This window comes from Lontra canadensis, unplaced genomic scaffold (assembly GCF_010015895.1).
Source record: "Lontra canadensis isolate GAN:19392208 unplaced genomic scaffold, GSC_riverotter_1.0 scaffold179, whole genome shotgun sequence".
In the NCBI taxonomy this organism is placed as follows: domain Eukaryota; kingdom Metazoa; phylum Chordata; class Mammalia; order Carnivora; family Mustelidae; genus Lontra; species Lontra canadensis.
The window spans coordinates 519,498-538,291 of NW_022631173.1; the positions used below are offsets into that span (position 1 = coordinate 519,498).

General features: G+C 40.0%; 1 protein-coding gene across 5 annotated transcripts in view; it reads right to left on the reverse strand.

The window, feature by feature from the left end:
- ELAVL4 (ELAV like RNA binding protein 4) overlaps positions 1–18,794 on the reverse strand; it is an 89,543-nt gene that overhangs the window by 48,244 nt on the left and 22,505 nt on the right. For 4 of the 5 annotated variants that reach the window (XM_032846651.1, XM_032846655.1, XM_032846654.1 and 1 more), the window contains exon 2: positions 3,537–3,777. In XM_032846651.1, coding sequence (XP_032702542.1) covers positions 3,537–3,777 — 241 coding nt within the window. Of the gene's footprint in view, positions 1–3,536; positions 3,778–6,590; positions 6,641–18,794 lie in introns of all 5 variants that reach the window. The other variant, XM_032846656.1, reaches the window with a different exon arrangement.

The window sequence follows — 18,794 nt, forward strand, 5'->3', positions numbered from 1 at the left end:
TCCAGTAGCAGAGCCTGCAGGTGGATGCAGGAGAAAAAGGAAGAACATGGCTTCTGGTGTCACCACGTGCCTGCAGCTGCACACAAAAGCAACTTGGGAGACATGTTTTCTCTCCGATCCTAGATTATCCTGATAGGTGTCCTTTCCCAATTGGAAAAAGAAAATCTAATATGTCTGAGAAGATAAGTAACAGAGATGTCCAAAGGCACTATAACAGAATCTCAAACCTGCACTTTCAGTAAATTTGGTTCTACTCTGAAGGCTGAGTTGTATCCCCAGAGGATGATAAATATTGTTATCTTTGCCTCCTGCTCTACACAGGAGTCTAGTTGAAAGCCATGGTGCATTAGGTAGAATCTCCAGAGGGTGGCCAGAAACTGCTACTCAGACGCTCACAATGTTTCACTGGGTTATGGGGGGAGGCTTAGGCAGAGGTCTTCACTCAACACCGGCAGGGGCATCCTGCTCGTACCTCCCCATAAGATCATGCTTTTGCATTCTGGGGGTGAACCCCAGCTCTACCACCTGGTAATACCTGTGCTGCTGGGAGAAGTTACTTGACCTCACACAGTTTCAGTGTCCTCATCTAAGAAGATGGAGGTTCTTCTCGGTGTTACATCAAATAATGTATGTTCAGCGCTGAGCAAGTACCTAGCATAGACTAACTACTTTATAAATGATAGCATATGTCCTCAGCACCAAACATTTAAGTCCATGCCCAAATTCCCTCTATGTGTTCTCAAATGGTGCATTCATTGACAACCCACAGCCAGGAGGGAACCTAGTCTACATGCAACGCCATCCACAACAAGTCTCTTTCTCCTTCTCTTCCTCTCAGTGTCTCTCTTTCTCTTAATTCGACAAGCCGGTACCTTCTAAGGGAATCCATTCTCTTGGGGAGTGGCTGGGGCTGGAAAATCTTAATCTTGAATTCTTATCTCTTTGCCACTTCCCACCCCCCAATCCTCCCACTAGATATTTAGAACTCCTTGTAAACTTCACAGGATCGAGATGTATTGAGATCTGTAGGAGGTGTTGGAGGAAAAGTGGGGACTGGGATGTTAAAAATCAGGGCAACAAAAATACCTATGATGTCATTCACCCTGACTTCTGAACCACCAGCAGCAGCCTTTCAACTTGGCTGGCGTTACACCTCACCTCTCCCAGCCTGTGTTATCACTTACCACCAAATGTAGGCCTCAGAGGGTCTTCCATTAGAGCGATTCTCACTCCTTCCCCACCTCCCCACAGCCCTATCTCTCCCTCCTTCTCTGACTTTTAGCGTAGTCAATTAAACCTGAACAACTGGTGGATGGAGGAAATATGCTGCATCTATGGAATGGTACAGCAGGGACCAGTTTCACTGTTAATTTAAAATGCTAGAATTAATTAGGTAGTGTAAATGAAGAATTTAATAAGCGCTCTTTACAACCACAAGTTCTACTTTTATTAAACACTGCTACCAAATGAGGGCAAATATCTCTGGTCTCTATATTTCCTTGCCTCGTTCCCATAAGTTCTTTGCAAATAAAAAAAAAATTTTTGCCTGAAATTTAAAAAATGCATAATTATAAATTTATGCCTGAATTATAGTTCTGCTTTCAACCCATAAGCTTCTTCTTTAAGCTCAGATGCTACTGTATGTCTCTGCTTGTGCTGGAGAGGGTGCTAAACAAACCAAAGTTGACAATTTTGGTTTTGTATACCAAATTAAAGGCTGTCTTCGAAGCTGTCACTCCTATTCAAATCCACTCGGTGAACTACCAAATTAGCATTCTTTCAGTAAAGGAATCTGCTTGTTTAAACATGTGTCTTTAGAAAACAAGGAACAACACCATGAATCAGTACTTTTCAAAAATCTCACTACAGTTCTAAGGGAATTCTTTTGAAAAGGTGATTAATAACATTCACTAATATAGCTGGCAGAGTCCCTATTTAGGAGGTAAGGCTCCACCAAAAATACATTTTCTATACAGGAGTGGGAGGAAGAATCATATGGTTAACTGGTTTTAATTTTGTTTGAATTATCATCCTATTATATAAAGATTATTCAGAAATCTAAACATTGGCTTTCTGAGAGTGCAGGCAATTCTGTTAAAGGATGGATGATCCAGCGTACTCAGATAAGATCCTCTAAGCCCTGGCCCTATTTGGAAACCTTGGTAAAACGTCTCTGTTCAGCCGCTCTCCTTGTAACCTACTACCTGTATCTGTAATAATAACGTCTCCCATTTACCATGAGACCACTGGACACGAGGAACCATGCTAGGTGGTCCTATCTATATTTAGTCTCTCATTTCAGCCTCACAATAAGCCCTTTGAGATCAATATTCTTTTCCAACTTTATAGATGAGGAAATTATGTTTGGAGGGTTACGTGACTTTTATTTCCTACAGTCATTTTAGTTTTATGATTTTGCAAAGTAATTTAATTTATATGGGAGACAGATTTGCACGTGAAGCAGAAGAACTGGAGAACACGTAGAGCAACACACACAGACTCCCCTACTGAAAATCAAGCTGATGTATCTTCCTATTTTAATGACAGAATTTCCTTTTTCTAAGATAGGCCAGTTACTTGTCACCTAATCTGCCCAGGGAAAGGGAAACAAAAGTCAGTCCTGGAAAACGCCAAATACTCAGTTGAGGGCGAATGATTTTGGGAGCAGAGCGCCATGGCACAGCAGCTGCATTGCTGTTGTGACGTAGCCATCAGTCATCTGAGGAAATATTCTCACTTCCAAAAAGATTACACGGAAACGTTACCACAAAGAATTATAGTGTCTGGCGAACATGAGGTCCTCAACAAATAGTTGTCAATTCGGAAAAAAATCAGAAGCTAAAAATTTCAAGTACTGAAGTTGATCAGGTATTGTTTTACTTTCCAGTAAAAAGTCTCTGCCTTCTCAAAGAGTATCTTCAAAACCAAACCAAACGAAATGAAATAAAATACCTCAACTGCAGATCCTCATTAAGCTTTTCCTTCTTCCTGCGGAGTAGTTTTATTCCAGAATAATCTGCTCTCCTTAGAGACTATCTCTCCCCAGGGACAATGGACTGTTGTGATCTCCTTCCAAAGTTCACCATGGCCCCCCTTTAAAACACTGTCTCAGACACATGGGAGAACACTGGACACACACAAACCAAATGCTTGAGAAGAAAGGAAGAGATAAAAACTAGTGTGGAGGACAGGGAGGGCAGAGGGCAGAACGGAGAACTATAGAACAAAGGGAAGGGGTGGCTGATTCAGAATAAAAGGGGATAAAACCAAAGGGTTATTTCACAAAAAGTAAAGCTCAAGGAAGTTCCAACATCCTCATCTGCTTCCCAATCCTCCCAATCTGCAATCTGGTTTTATGTGGAGTACACGCATGGGTGAGTTTATGACTGTGTACCCATGCCATCCTTGAATGCAGGATACACACTGCAGACATTCAGATGTATTCACCATCTGTGTGCATTTCTGCTAAGTTCTGAACATCTAATGGAACAACGTAGCTACTAAGTCTAAGCCTTGAATATTGAAGAAGAGCATACCTGTAATTTTGTCTCTCACAAGTTTGCAGGATTCTATTTCACCAATGCTCCCAAAGAGACTCCTGAATTCCTCCTGGGTCATGTTCTGGGGTAAATAGTTGACTATGAGGTTGGTTTTGCTGTCATCTGTGGCTGCTCCTGTCTGCATGGGAGAAGGACAGTTTCTATTGTTGCTGGAGGGTCCATTGCTTGTATTGGATGTCGGGCCATTTGACACCTGTGGCTCCATGGTGCTAATTATCTAAATAAAAATAAAAATAATAAAAATAAGCCTCATGAAATTTAAAGACACAAGTAAAGTCTCTTTCAAGATTTTATTTTATTTTATGTTTTGAAAAGAAAGAGGACAAGATAAAGCAAGATGGAGCAAAGGAGACTGGGTTGTGAACACAGCCAATTTAGAAGCATGTTTTTAACCAAAATGTTAAACTCCCCTTGCTATTTTTAGGCCAGCCCATGGATTTTGAACACAGACTAGAATGCAGTGGGAACTCTCCCATTATTTTGTTAATGAAAAGCTAATTCCTGTTTTCATTACACAATCACTCTCAGAAATGTATACTTAAGCCACACCAAATTATAATTAAAATGTAAAGTAATAATCATGATTAAAATTATAGTTCCATTAAAGCTGAAAAACTAAATATAGAGGGCTACGCTCACAAGATCAAATACAGTACCTGTTTATTAACTATCTCATAAAGTAAAATGACATTAAATTAAGTGGGGCAGTTCCATATGGGAAGGGTTTAGATTTTCACCGATGCTTAAGCACTGATCAAACTTCAGATTTCATAAGCACATGCTGGGGAGCTACAAAGTCATCTAATGATTTTTCTCCTTAGCCACTCTGTGACTGTTCCTCCCGGACCTCAAATAAAATGAAAGACATAAAGGTAGAGCTTTCTCTAGGTCCTACCTTAGGTCCAGCACAGCCCAAGGCTATCCTCTCACACTTTACTCGAAAAGTAAATAGTTTAAATTTAAATTAAATTTGGATTCAAATAGTTAATTAAACAAAGGTTTCCACAAATGTGTGAACTGTTCCAGGCAGCATGCATGGGAAAAAAAAAGATGAATAAATCTCAGTCTCTACCCTCAAGGAGCTTACAGCCTACTGAGGACACAGATAGGTAAATGGCTCCTAGGAGGACTGTGGGCATACAGGAGAGGAGCAATTAGCCCTGCTTTACAGGATGGGATTCAGGGAAAGTATTGAGAAGATGAAGCTAGAATACATAATACATTCTATATGGAAAACGGATGTAAGCTCATGGGGCCTGGTTAAAAAGAGGTCCTGTGTGGCATGACAAACAGAGAATCACAAAACTGCAGAGCCAGAAGGCACTTAAGGAAATAAAATCTAGTTCAAAACTCTCATGTTTGAGATGAATTCCAGAGACATCCAGTGAATTCTGTCATCACGGGAAACTGGGGCAGAGTCTGGGCCTGCACCCAGGTTCCCTGGCCCCAAATGCAGCCCAGCAGTCCCACTTTTGCACTCTATCCTATCACATTTCTTATTTGTCCTTCATGATAGGACTTCTGTCACCTCTGACCTTGACCAGTCCTTTGGAAATGGAATCATGCTCTGCCATTCACCAGCTGCGTGACCTTGGGGGAAGTGACTGAAATTCTAGAAGCCTTAGTTTTCCTCATTTGAAAAATGGGAACAAAGCCACCCGTCTTGCAAGGTGGTGACATGAGGTATAGAAAGTACCTGAATAGTGGCGGGAATGTAATTCGCCATTACTGATATTTATTAAAGTCACTCTACCAATCGTCTGATGTGACTTCTCTCACTGAGTCCTCACAAAAAGGCAATGAGGCATATCGTAATATTCGCTACATCTCATAGACGTGGAAAGCAAGGTTTAGCAGACATCTGACAACTAGCATCTTCCATTATTATCACCATTTGGCTGCTGAGAGAATTTTGGGGGGACAAGCACTTTCATATACATGTAGTTAAACATGTAAACCTTAAGGGTACAACTCAAAGAATATTTACAAAGAGAACACGATTCACACGTGAGTGTTCACCGTCAGACCATGATATAGAACATGACTAGTATCCCAGAAGCCTTTCTTTTGTCCCTACCTCCATCATTCTCACCACCACACCCACCCCCAAGGTAACTGATTAGTTTTATCTAGATTAGTTTTATCTGCTTTTGAACTTTATATACATGGAATCACACAATATGTACTCTTTTATGTCTTTTCACACATTATGTCTGGGTGTCATCCATGTCATTAGATATAGTGGTAGGTTTTATTTCTCCACTGCTGTAGAGAATTCCTTTGTGAAATTATGAAACTATCTCATTTTATTTACACTTCTGTTGATAAATATTTCAGTCGTTTTTGGTTTTTAACTATTATAGATAATGCTGCTCTGAGCATTACACACACGTCTCATGATTTACATACACACACATTTCTGTTGGCAGTATTCCTGGGAATCTATTTTCAGGTCAGAGTATATGTATGTTCTGTGCAGTAGACACTGTCAGTATCTCTTTTAAATGGTGGCACCAACTTACACCAACTGCTCCCACCAGCAGAGTATCAAAGTTCCAGTTGCTGCACAACCTCATCAATACTCAGAGATTTTGGGGGGTTTTATTTTGGTGGGTTTTTTGCTTATTTTCTCACTGAAGCAGAAGTGATAAAGTGAAAAAGAAGTAAGTTTTTAGTCACGGCATCAGCTGACTTAAGACTGTAGTCCTACCACTTATTAGCTATGTAATCTCAGGCAGGTGACTTGAATATTCTACCTCAGTTTCCTCTTTGTAAATTGGAATAAAGCCTCCCGTGCAGGTTTCTCTTCAGAATGAATGCCTGGAAGCATTACAATTGTTATTCTTCATCATGCCCTAGGTAGGTGTTCCTCTAATTGTTTCCTTTTCTGAATGATCACAAATGGGAAATGAAACAAACAAACAAAAAAGAAGTCTCAAGGGGAGTCAGGGGAATAAGGCAGACTGAGGAAGGTGAGGAGCTTCTAAGATTCTTTATCATCATGTAAGTAACTTAAGTGGCTCTGCTTACCACATCATCGGAACTTCTTGGATTCAGGTCAACTGTGAGATTCTGGAAGGCTGGTCCAGACAGCAAGGAGAAAACAAAGGGTTTCTGAGAAGAATCTTAAATCAAGCTCTTCTCAGCATTGATAGAAGCTGTATCCAAACAAAGTCTATTCTGCTGCTCTGTCCGGGAAAACACGAGGGAGATGTGCCCAAGGGGGGCACATGCTAATGGAGATGATGTCGTAGGGCATCATCACAACTCCTGGTGGGGAGGCAGGTTTCTGCTCTGCCCCACCGTTGGGCCTCCTGGGTCTGAGCAGCGTCTCCATTTGCAGTGTTGTCTCACTGCTTCACTCAGTCAGGTGTCCAGGCAACAAACACAAGGAGCACTGCCAACTTGATAAGGAATTTAAAAACAGACTTTATCCAGTTCAGGAGTTGGGGCTGGCAGAACCACAGGGCTACACACTGCTACCTTTTGACGTAGTGGCAAACAAGCCAGCCCCACAATCTCGAGAACACGTTCCCGGCTCTTCATCTTTCTCAGGTTACCCTTGTTAAGGCTGCCCCACAAGCACCTAGAAAATATCCTGCACTGAGGCAGCTTTTGGGGCATTAATGATGGAGTATGAAGAAGAATGTAAATCATACCTAAGCGTGCTGAGATTTTATGGAACCATGACAATTGATGATCACCTGAGAGCCGGGTTCATCTTTTTCGTTCACTGGATGCCTGCCTCACAGATGTGTGTTGCAAAAGCCAGCCCTCATCCATGTGAACATCTCACAGGTTTCCCTGCTCCAGAGACGCCTAGGAAGTACCAAGTCTGCAGCAAGGTAATTTCAGTTCCCCAACCAGCTTTCATCTCCTTACATCTTATGTGGATTTCCTAAATTATGCTGACTCCTGGAGTTGAGCCCCATCTATAGCCCCATCTGAACCCTAATTGGGCCCGAACCTCTGAAAAGAATGATCCACGAGATGCAGTGTTCGGTACTGAGCTACTTCAACCAACCAAACCTATAAATTAGGTCAAGTCATTCTTGGCTTATGGGAGGGGAGCTCTCTTTGCCTTGAACACATTCTACAGTTATCGTTTTGTGTTCTCAGAAAGAACTGATGAAAATACACACATGCACACTGAGTTTGCTCAATAAAAATGTACTAAAGCTGAGAAATACTTGCAAATGTGTTAATATACATCATGTAATGAGACCCCTCATTGGTCTTAATGGTGCATCCCAGGATACAAGACAGGCTTAAAAAAAGAATCACAAATGTAAAATGTCAGAATGAAATGTGACACACAAGTGAATCAAGAGGATTTTAAAACATACTCGGAAAATAAGAGAAATGGCCAAGATCTAATGATATCAAACTCAAGAAAATGAAACTATAATATTTGAAGTTTACCTGATACATCGTAAAGAGAGGACACCTGTAATCTCAACATAGGAAGCAAACCAGAGGTAATCCATACCCTCCAATAAGCACAGAGGCTGGCTCAGAAAGATCAGAACACTTCCTTCTCCAGGCTTTTGATATTCTAACAGCACAATTTTCATTGCAAATAAATATATCAGTTACTCAAGTGTGCCTATGTACTTTCATGAAACAGTCTGTGTGGGTCACATGGCCGACTTTGCAGCTGACCAGGTTCCAAACCCCTGACTTGCCCTCCTTCTCTCTTCTGAATGGCATAATTAAGAACAGAATTACAGTGAGCATCCAGGATAGAGCACTGAGGAGGTTCAGTTGACGTCAAACTCTAATGGTTGTACAAAGCACTGCATTAAATCTTTTATGTTTCTGTGATATATTTTAAGAAACATTATACAGGCAGAAAATTTCAGGGATAAACTATTAGAGCAGTGCACAATAACGCAGGCACTCAAATCCTGTCATTGTAAATGTCAATGGTTTGAATGACTAATTACTCACACTCAACGCATTAACCTCACCCCTCCCACCAATTTTTTTTTTTTTTCCCCAGCAAAATATACAACAAAAGCAAGAGGGAAGGCCTCACACATGCAGCTGTTGGATCACCACTCAGCGTCATTAATCTCTGTGGAGGGAGGTAAGAAGCAGGGGCTGGGCTCAGCCTCTTTCTCAGGGTGCTACTGAAAAAAAAAGCTCTTGATAGCATCTCCATCACCACAATCCTGGGTCCTTCCTGATATCCCTAATTATCTGCTCAATCCCACCTCTTATTATTGTCCACCCAAGGCATCTGCTACACTATTTCCTGGACTTGTCAGGTCAAATGCACATTAAAAAAAAATAGGTTTATTTACATTCTGGCTAGATCTGGGAATGTTAGATGAATAGAGATAGAGCCCCAGAATGCCAAGCACTTGTGCTGGGCCCTCAGGATATGGAGACAACAAAGACAAGGAGCTAGCCCTCACTGAGTTCATGATGTAGATGCAAGACAGGTATCAGAGAACATTAGGGACCATGGAGCCTAATGCCATAATTTTAAGGAAAAGAAAGGGGAAATGACTTGCTCAGGGTGACACTGCCAGTTAGAGCAGGAAGTGGGAACTTAAGCCCAGCTCTACGCAAGAGTACACAAGAGTATAGGGACAGTGTACAGTGTGACAGTGCAGACATGGACATTTAGATGAGGGTTTACTTTTCCTTTTCTGGAAGGAGACAGTAAGGGGTGGCCATATAAAAATGTACTTGAACAGACATGCAGAGACATGTCTATCTCCATAACTTACTGAATCTGGCACTTTACAGGTCACAAAAAGGGTGACCTGAACTCTGAGCTCCATAGCACAGAGACCACAGCTGTTTTGTTTATTATAGCATCTCCTGCATGTAGAACAGGGCCTGACGATTGGTAGGTTTGGATTAAGGACTACTGAATGAATGAAGGCCCTTGCATGCTCAATAGTTCACTACATCCTTCTAACAACCCTGTAAAGTACAAGCCAAAAAGGTGCGAAAGTTATCCCAATTTTACATATAACAAAAGAGGACAGAACACTTACTGAGTACCTATTTATATGCCAGGCATACATTTAGATATTATTTCAAATATAGATTTTAAGAGGCATTCATTCAAGAGGAGGGGCTGAATCTTCAGCTGACAAGGACCCCCTTGAGAACCTGTTGAATGTCTTCGCTCATTCTCACCAGAAAAATGCACACACATATTTTACGTACATGAATGGCAATCCTTCGTCTCCAGATTGAAATCCTCCAGTTGATTCTAAGAGTAGCAATACAATCAAAGAGCCAAACTTCCCCTCCTCCCCAAATCATTCTTTTCATATAATTTCTTGTTCTCAGAATTCATTAATTCATTAACCAAACAAATACTGACTGCTGAAGGTTCTACACGTCAGAGCAGAGAGCAAGCATGTCCTGAGGCCAAAAGGCCCTTTAAGTGTATTAGGCAAGACCACTATAAAATTCTGAAAATGTATTTAAAGCCTCCTTTAATATTTCTTTCACCATGAATTTCTCATGGTGAAATGAATTTCTCATGAATTTCTCACAGCTCCCTCTGTCCCTCAGTCTTGACAAGGTTTTCATTTGCTCAAATTTGGGGAGAGTCAGGCTAGAGTTAGAGGGCTGGTCCTCCTCCTCACAACTAAGGACAGTCACTGTCCCGGGCACCAGAGAACCACATTGGAGGTCTTCCTGCAGCCCCCTCACCAATTCTGTCAGCCATACTGCGTGGTCTTGCTCTAATATTTTCCACAAAAATGGCAGTCCAATAATATACTGCACAGTTTTGCATTTACACATCTTAACCCACTTTACGCTCTCAGGATTTACTTTGTGAGACACATATAAGGTTCCGACTTTATGTTACAGGAACCTGGGCCACTGTAGAACTCACTACTGACATTCATCATCCACAAGCTCAGGGAAGGGCCCTTCTACCCCCATCACGGCCAACCTCAACTTCTGGTTTTCTGGCAGAGGGGTGGCCATGATGCTCGATTCAAGCAAAAGGATCAAGAGGAAAGAACCTAAGAAGGTCACAGGAATATGATGCTTCTTTCCTAAACACTCTCCCTTCTACCTCCAGCGTCCTCTAAATGTCAGCATCCCCAGAAATGAGAACGGTGTTAATAGAATGTTCTGATTGCAAACATGTCTCAGGTGTGTGCATCTGAGACACACACACGTACTTTGTTCAATATTTTAATGAGTATTTAAAGGTGTTTTCTTTCACCATGTTGGAAGGACTTTTGAAAATTTATGTATAAAGGCTAACCCTTATGTAATAGAACAAGCGCTCCCGAGAGCATGAAGAATAATGTTTACCAAGGGCAGTCACTGAATCGAACCATTAAAGAAATAGATTTAAATTATTCATGAGGACAAAAATAAAAGTCCTAATTCTCTTTGTAGGCATTTCCCACTTAACCCTTATAAAATCCTGACACGCAGTATGTCAGACACTGGTGGTGCAACCCAGACTAGTGCAACTAGCCCGCCTTTTGAAAGCCTGAAAAACAAATCCCCAAAGTTAGAAAATTACATAGCAGGCTCTGTGTTCCTGAAGACAGATATTATTTTTAGGAATAATTCCTCACTTCTCTTCCTGCTCCTTGAAAGATACTAAAAATGTCCTTACAACCCCCCAATTTCATATTTTTTAAGTTTCGTCCATCAGCTCATAAAATCCGTACTCTCCCCTCCTTCTCTTCAAGAGGCTTTAATTCGTTCAAATCCCTTCAGATTAATATTTTTTTTTTCTAAATGCAATGCTTTCCTGGTTATGATTCAACTGGGAAGGAGACACATGTTATTAATAGGGCCCAGGAGCAGGGGCTGAGATTGATGACCTGATCACTCTAGGAAAAGGGAACTTGGGAATATACCCACACCCTCACCCCCAAACCAGATTACAGGTGATGATTCACAAAGGTCCCTGGAGCAGAAGAATCTGGCTGACGACTGCACTCGTGTCTCTCAAAACCATTTGTACCAAGTTTCTGTAATTCTGCTGGAGAGTAACTAGAAAGCTCTAGAAAAAATATTTAATTCTAACTGGGGAAAACATGCTGACAGTTTAATAGTACCTTTGGGTAGATGCACAAATAACCTGAAAGACCTATTTACTCTAGGAAGTTACATGGTAATAAATTCCCGGCATATCCTTAAAACAAGTGTGTTCCATTCAACACAAGTTTATTGAATGCTATTACAGACCAAGGCATTGTTCTAGGAATCCAGGAAAAAAAAAATTTTGTCCCTGACCTTAGAGGGTTCAAGTTAGGAGGATGGAAGAGGAGGGCAGATAAACAAGTAATTAACTAAAATCAATTGCATATACCCCTCTCATTAAGCAGTTCCCTTCAGAGTTTCTCTAATGACTCTCCCTCCTTACCAAAGAGCACATACATGAAATACATGCAGACTTGTCCTGGTATTTGATGGACATGTCCTGCTTCAGATCTAAATGCTAACATCCTAGACCAATGACTTTATAACAGGGAGGTAAGCTTGAGGCATTACTTCTTTGAAACAGCATCTTCTTCACTGGAGAGGAATACCAGGCATGCCAAAAGTATTCTCAGTGGGGGTAGTCAGGATTTTTAAAAAATCAGCAGCCGCTGGAGAGAACAAGAGGCATCAATACTTAAAATAGCAAGGCCAGCATGGATATGAAAAGCATAATCAAAATTTAATTTCTCTTAGACATTCTTCTCAAATTCACAGAAATCTGAGTTCTTAATATTCCTCCCCAGATACATCACACACATTTTCCCTCCTAAATAAATATTGGCCTCCTTTATATCTTTAGGGCTTCTGTTTGGGCCTAAAATGATTTCCCGTATGCCCAGTCCTAGTCAAACTCCTGGTTATTTTGGTTTTAACAGACTTTTCCAGCAAACTCTCCAGAGCTGAGGGATGGCATGACCATTCTGTTCATTATAAAACGAGGAGACCTTTCTCTCATGACCTCCCGAGCCCTAAATTTAGTCCTCTTTTCCAAAATGGCCAATAAAGATGCTTTCAAACTTTTTTTTAAAATTTTATTTATTTATTTGACAGACAGAGATCACAAGTAGGCAGAGAGGCAGGCAGAGAGAGAGGAGGAAGCAGGCTCCATGCTAAGCAGAGAGCCCGATGTGGGGCTCGATCCCAGGACCCTGAGATCATGACCTGAGCCGAAGGCAGAGGCTTAACCCACCGAGCCACCCAGGCGCCCCTGCTTTCAAACTTTTGATAAGCTTTCTTTTTTAAAGATATATCTGAAAAGTGCAAATGTATTCATTTCAATATAAATGCAATTTCGTGGCCAAGCTCTTAGGCTTCCTGCAAAAATATTAGATCTAATTAGAAATTCAGTTGGAAAACAATTCCTTTCCTATCCAACCGTCCAAGCTTCCAAACTCTGAATGTTTATTGTGGACAAAATAACCAAAATGTCTCATGATAAACTATGAGCACCTGCTGCGGCGGGAACCAGTTGTGATGGTAGATGGGTTACCCACATCTTCCACACAAAGAACGTTAATGAGTCATTTGTAAAACTGTCCCCAGACTAAGTTGAGCTTACCTTCTGATGCATAATGAATAGCCAATGACACAATTCATGTAAACATAAATATTGTATTTTTATTTATAAAATGTCTGGTTCCCGGACGCAGAGTGTGGGCAAACTCACATAGATCCAGCTGTACAAAGCAATGTGTTATTCCGTATCTATATCATGATACAGATATCATGGGTCACATCTCTGAATTTGTCTTATGCACACTCAGATTAAATTCTTCAGAAATGTAAATAAAATATTTTTTATTGTGAAACTTTATATTTGTTTTCTTAACAAAGCTGGGTGGAGATGGGGATGATAGTAAAAGGGATTAGAGGAAGTTAGTATCTAGAAAAATCTGCACAAGGCAACCTTCTCTTTGTTAAGAATTGTATAATGCCAATGGCTCTTCCAATTGTGCCATTTAAAGGAAAGAGATTATTTGGGGTCATTTTGAAGCTAAAGATACTGAGTGAAATAAAATGGTTCTCAGTAATTCAATGTTATGTATAAGTGGCCACGATAAATTAGACCCATGGATAATTCACACAATTTCATGTTATATCCATATGTTCATTACTGAAAAAATCCTGAACACCATTATGATAGGGCAGTTTTAAATTTGAAAATTACTTTATCACACTTGAATTTTATTTTTAATTTCTTCCTTCTCTGAATTTCTTTCTTCTTTCTTCCTTTTCTTCTGTTTCCTTTCTTCTTCTTTTTCTTAATAAGAAGGATACATTCGAAAAAAGGACTTTTTGATCTAATAGGAGAATGTTATCCCTCATCTAACTCAGCGAGGTGTTTGGGACTACCATTCATCCTCGACACCCCCTGGGAAGGCAGATGGGTATGCGTAAAATTGGACTTGATCATATCAGTTTCGGTGAGAATGCAGGCCTGGGCTGGGAGAAGTGTATCTTTGAATTATTTGCAGACACCTTGTTTACAGAGAACACAGAAATCCAAGGTTCGCAACTGGCAAGCTTTAAGGTGCAGTAAAATAGTCTCTCTTATCATCATTGGTGGAAATGTAATTAGACACAATCTTTCTGAACCTTATGTTCAGATTCTTGGACCCAAGAATCCATTCTGAAGCTAAGAAAAGAATCTGGAATTCTGAAGACCGAAATTATGCAAAATAAGATACATTATAAAAAGTGTATCTAAAAGAGTGAAAAAACAGAAACAACCTAAGGGCCCAACAAAGGGGAATGACTAAGTAAGTTATTATATAGTTTTATGATCCAGTATTTTCAGCTGTTAAAATGATGTGCATAATGGGTTTGACAGCTTGAGAAAATGCATATGATAAATGTAGAATAAAGTGAAATAAAAAAATTTGATTATCTTGATTATATAAACATGCACAGTATAGGAGGGAAAAATAAAAATGCTAACAATAAAGTGTGGGATTATACTTGTCTCTATCTTTATCTTCCAAGTTTTTTGTTTTATGTTGAAAATACAGCACTTTTATAATTTGAAAGGAAGTTATTTTTAAAAGTGAAAGAAAATGTCAAATCCTTCAAACCAGTTTGGAGTCACAGTATTAAATATTATTCCATCTCCTTCCCAGAGCTGTCCTGCTGGATCTCTCCTTGGCCACACTCTTATCCTACATTAGAGGACACATAGGAGCCCAAACGAATAAAAATCGCATTTCTTGAAACGGACTGTAATTCGGGCTCTCCTTCACCTAAATCACTGTGTATTAGCAAGGTTACAATCTAAGTCTGCCTTATCGCCTGGCAGCAACCTTCAGGAGGACAGCAAGGAGAGAAGATGATTTATAAGAAAACCGTTCCCTGGATCAGAGAGTGAAAAGTACTGATCCGTTCTAAAAGCTCCTGCTGACAAACTCTGATATTATGAACATTCTGCACTTGGACAAAAGCTCCCACTTTTCTTAATTACATGGTTTGAGCAGGAGCCTGCTTTTAGGATCTGCCCAATCACACAACAGCCATTTATTTTCCCAACTGCAGCTGCCAAAATTTCCCTGATCTCTGTTCTGTGCTCCATCTTCAAGGACATCTTATGAATGTATGACACTGGCAAGCAGCATTCCACGCCACGCTTCTTAAGCGTCTCCCTCTCTCTTTCCTACCTACGGAGATCTTCTTAATACATATTTATTAAAAATCTCACGAACAAGAAGCAATGTGGAGAGGTAAAAAAAAAAAATCACAAATACCACATATCAGAATATTTGTCTACTTTAAGACAAACACTTTGTTATGACAATGAACCACTAACATTCTTTGTCCTCTGTATGACGGGTTTGCTTTAGTTTTATGGACTCTGCATCTTGTAATTAATTGGGTCTCCTTTTTGCAATATTGCTAGAAAAACAAGTGGTAAATCAGTAGCCCTCTGTGTTTAAAGAAAGAGCATAGAATCTCGCTGAAAAGTTTAATTCTTTTTAGACACAAACTTTACTTCTGAATTCATGTTATTTTTTTCTTCTCTTAATTTTCCTTCACCTCAATTTCTTCATTGTTCTATATTTTAAAAAAGAAAAATAGCTGTATTTCTATGGATGTTTGTGATTTGCCTTATAACAACAGAGAATTTTGGATTAGAACAAAGAATAAATAAGTTAATAGTTATGTCTTCACAAATAATCTTTTGTCTTTCAAGATATGCTTTTAAAATCTCACTAATTCATACTAATTGGGCATGAGTAAAATTGGCATTTTAAAAATTCAGAAATGGTAAGACTTTTTAAAACACATGGTAGGATTTCAAAATTATACTAAAATTCTACTAAAATTCAAACTGCATGATATATAATTCTCAGATAAGAACCTTTTAGGACTAATTTAATAAGTCCCTAAGAATAATTTGAATAGATACATGTATACACTCAGGTACTGAAAAGAGTGTGTTGTGTTGTGGTGTTGTGGTGAGCTCTGTGTGTTGTGTAAGACTGATGAATCACAGACCTGCACCCCTGAAACAAATAATACATTATATGTTAATAATAACAATAATAATAAAAAGAGTTTACTTCTTTGTGTTAGGTAACCATGTCCTTTAAAATCACAGATACAAAGTAAATTTGCTTAGTAATCTCCTCCTAATCTTGATACAGTCTTTCTATCCCAGAAATTTGTTTTTTAAAAAGTGAAAGGCTGACAAATATTCAGAATCAGCTGTTGTGAAATTAGGGCAAACAATTTTTTTTGTTTTGTTTTTTTAGTTACAGGCATATTTTAAAGCAAGTCACAATTTAATAATGACAATACTGTCCTCCATTAGAATAGCTCCTCCCCACAACTGAAGTTCGTTCTTAAAAGAAGAGGAAAGGCAGTACAAAGGGACAAAAGTCAAGCTGTGAATTGTGTAAGACTGATGAATCACAGACCTGTACCCCTGAAACAAATAATACATTCTATGTTTAAAAAAAAAAAAAAAAAGTCAAGCTAACTTCCTTAACATTAATGAGTTCCTTCAATGGGCCAGAAGCCATTATGATAAATGCCTGAGATACAGGAGAAAAAAGGGGTTCCTGCCTGCAAGGAAGTAAATAAATCAGTAAATAAGTAATTACTCTATAATGTCATAAATGTGGTAATGGAGTATATACAAAGTGCCCAGCAAAGTCCCTGCCAGGAACATGGCAAAGGCCCAACAAATGGAGATCTTGTGATAACACTGATTAAAAAATGCTTAGGGTTACATGGAAAAAGGTTTAGGGAGGCAATTACAATTAACTCCTTCCAATACTACCCCAGTTAGCACATAATAAATGGTGATAGCTGTCATCAGGTACATTACTTCACTTAATTCTCCCACAACTTTGCAAAGTAGGTAACTGTCATTCCCCCCACTTAGAGTTGGGGAAACCAAGGCTTGAAGAACTGAAATCACTCTGTACAGAATGAAGAAGTGAGGCCTGGGGCAGGCAGTACCCATTCTCACTCAGCCAGAACCAAAACCCGAACTCAAGTGTGAAACCAAACCCTGTGGCCTTTCTGAAACCTCTAAGTCAGAGGAAAGAGTTCTTATCACCGTAAAATGTAACCCAATAGTCTTGGAGAAAGGAAACGATCTAATCTGATTAATACCATTCTGGACTATGGATCTGCTGTTAGTCACTAAAACTGCCAAATAAATGACTGTTATAGGAAAGATCTTAATTCAAAATTCTACATGGTGCAATGGCAAGAGCATGAAGTTTAGAGTTTGGGTTTGAAAAGTGGCTCTAGCCTTGACCTGGGTTTAGACACTTAAAACTCTCAGAGGTGCAATTTAATTTACTCATCTGAAAAATACACACAATTCTGTCTGCCTTGCAGGGTTGCTGTGAAGACGAAAAATAACCAGTTTAAGGCACCTGGCTCAGAGCTGGGCACACAGTAAGGACTCAATACCTGTTCATTCCCCTTATCAAAAATGTAACATTCTGAAAATATATTCCCATTAAAATGAGGTGGCAAAGTCAACTAAGAGCTGGTAACATTTAGCCTTGGAATTTAATTTCTGAAATGGAAAAGAACACTTAAAGATGTTACTACTCATCACCTACCTATGTCAATAGCTATTTCCTCCATCTTCAAAATGTTTCACAAACATTAACTAGTAAGTTCTCAGAATAACACCAGCCAGAAAAATACAGAGCAAAGGGGAAGAGATTAAGTGAACTTTAAAAAGTGAATAATGAAAGCACCATTTTTAACACTTAACAAACATAATTTCTGGTACACTTTGCCTTTTTAAAAAACCCTCTACCGTGAATGGCCTAAAGTTAGATACTTCATATCTAATAAGTGCAGTCTTTCAGGTTTCTGATTTCCCAAGAGGGTAACCCTCTTGTTTTCATGGGAAATTTTGGGAAATTGACATATAGCTGAGGGCATTTCTGGCTTTCCACATGGAACTGCTCAGGGTGGGCAGGTCCATGTCCCTGGTCCACCCTCCACTTGGACTGCTCCTTCCTTCCTGTGGACCCCAAGGAGCAGCTACATTGACATCAAATGCACTTCAAGAGGATCTTCCAGGGCATGGTTGGAAAGGTGTTGTGGGAAGTGCAGAGAAAACACAGAAAGTGTGACCTCCCCACAGAAGCGAGATGAACCCTTTACAAAGCCACTGGAAAGAATCCTTTCAGTCACATGCTAGACTCAGGAGATTTTGTGAGCACATTCACACCCAACAGCCCATTCCATCTTCATGAAGACCTTGGGAGAGAAATGGGATTTGCCCCCTACCCTGTCATTTGCATTTCATAGGTGAGCAGAACAAGGGTCAAGGAGCAAACAGAAAGTAGAGTGACTAGACCTGGTTCGCCGGGCACAGAGCAGGGATGTGAACCAAGGTCTTACTGTTACTGACTCCATCTTCCTCCTTTACCCACCACAACCTCCTGGAAAGCACATTCCTGGCAATATCCTTCTGCAGACAGCAATGGCCAACTAGTACAAGCTGTGGTCTCTCCCGTGCCACACTCTGCTTGTCAGCCTGGAAAGCTCTCCTCTCCCACCATCAGGCTAACAAGCCCTTCTCCAGCTCCCCATCTCTCCCCAGCTCCCATGTATATGCTTCCCTCACAGACATGTACCACACAGCCCTGAGACTCTCCATCTTCCTGTCTCTGTCACTGGACTGTGAGCATCTTGAGGACAGGGACTGTTTGATTCATCTATAATCCCAGGGGCCAGTGCAGAGCTCTAGGCTTTGTTGGTAGAATAAATGAATAAATGGAT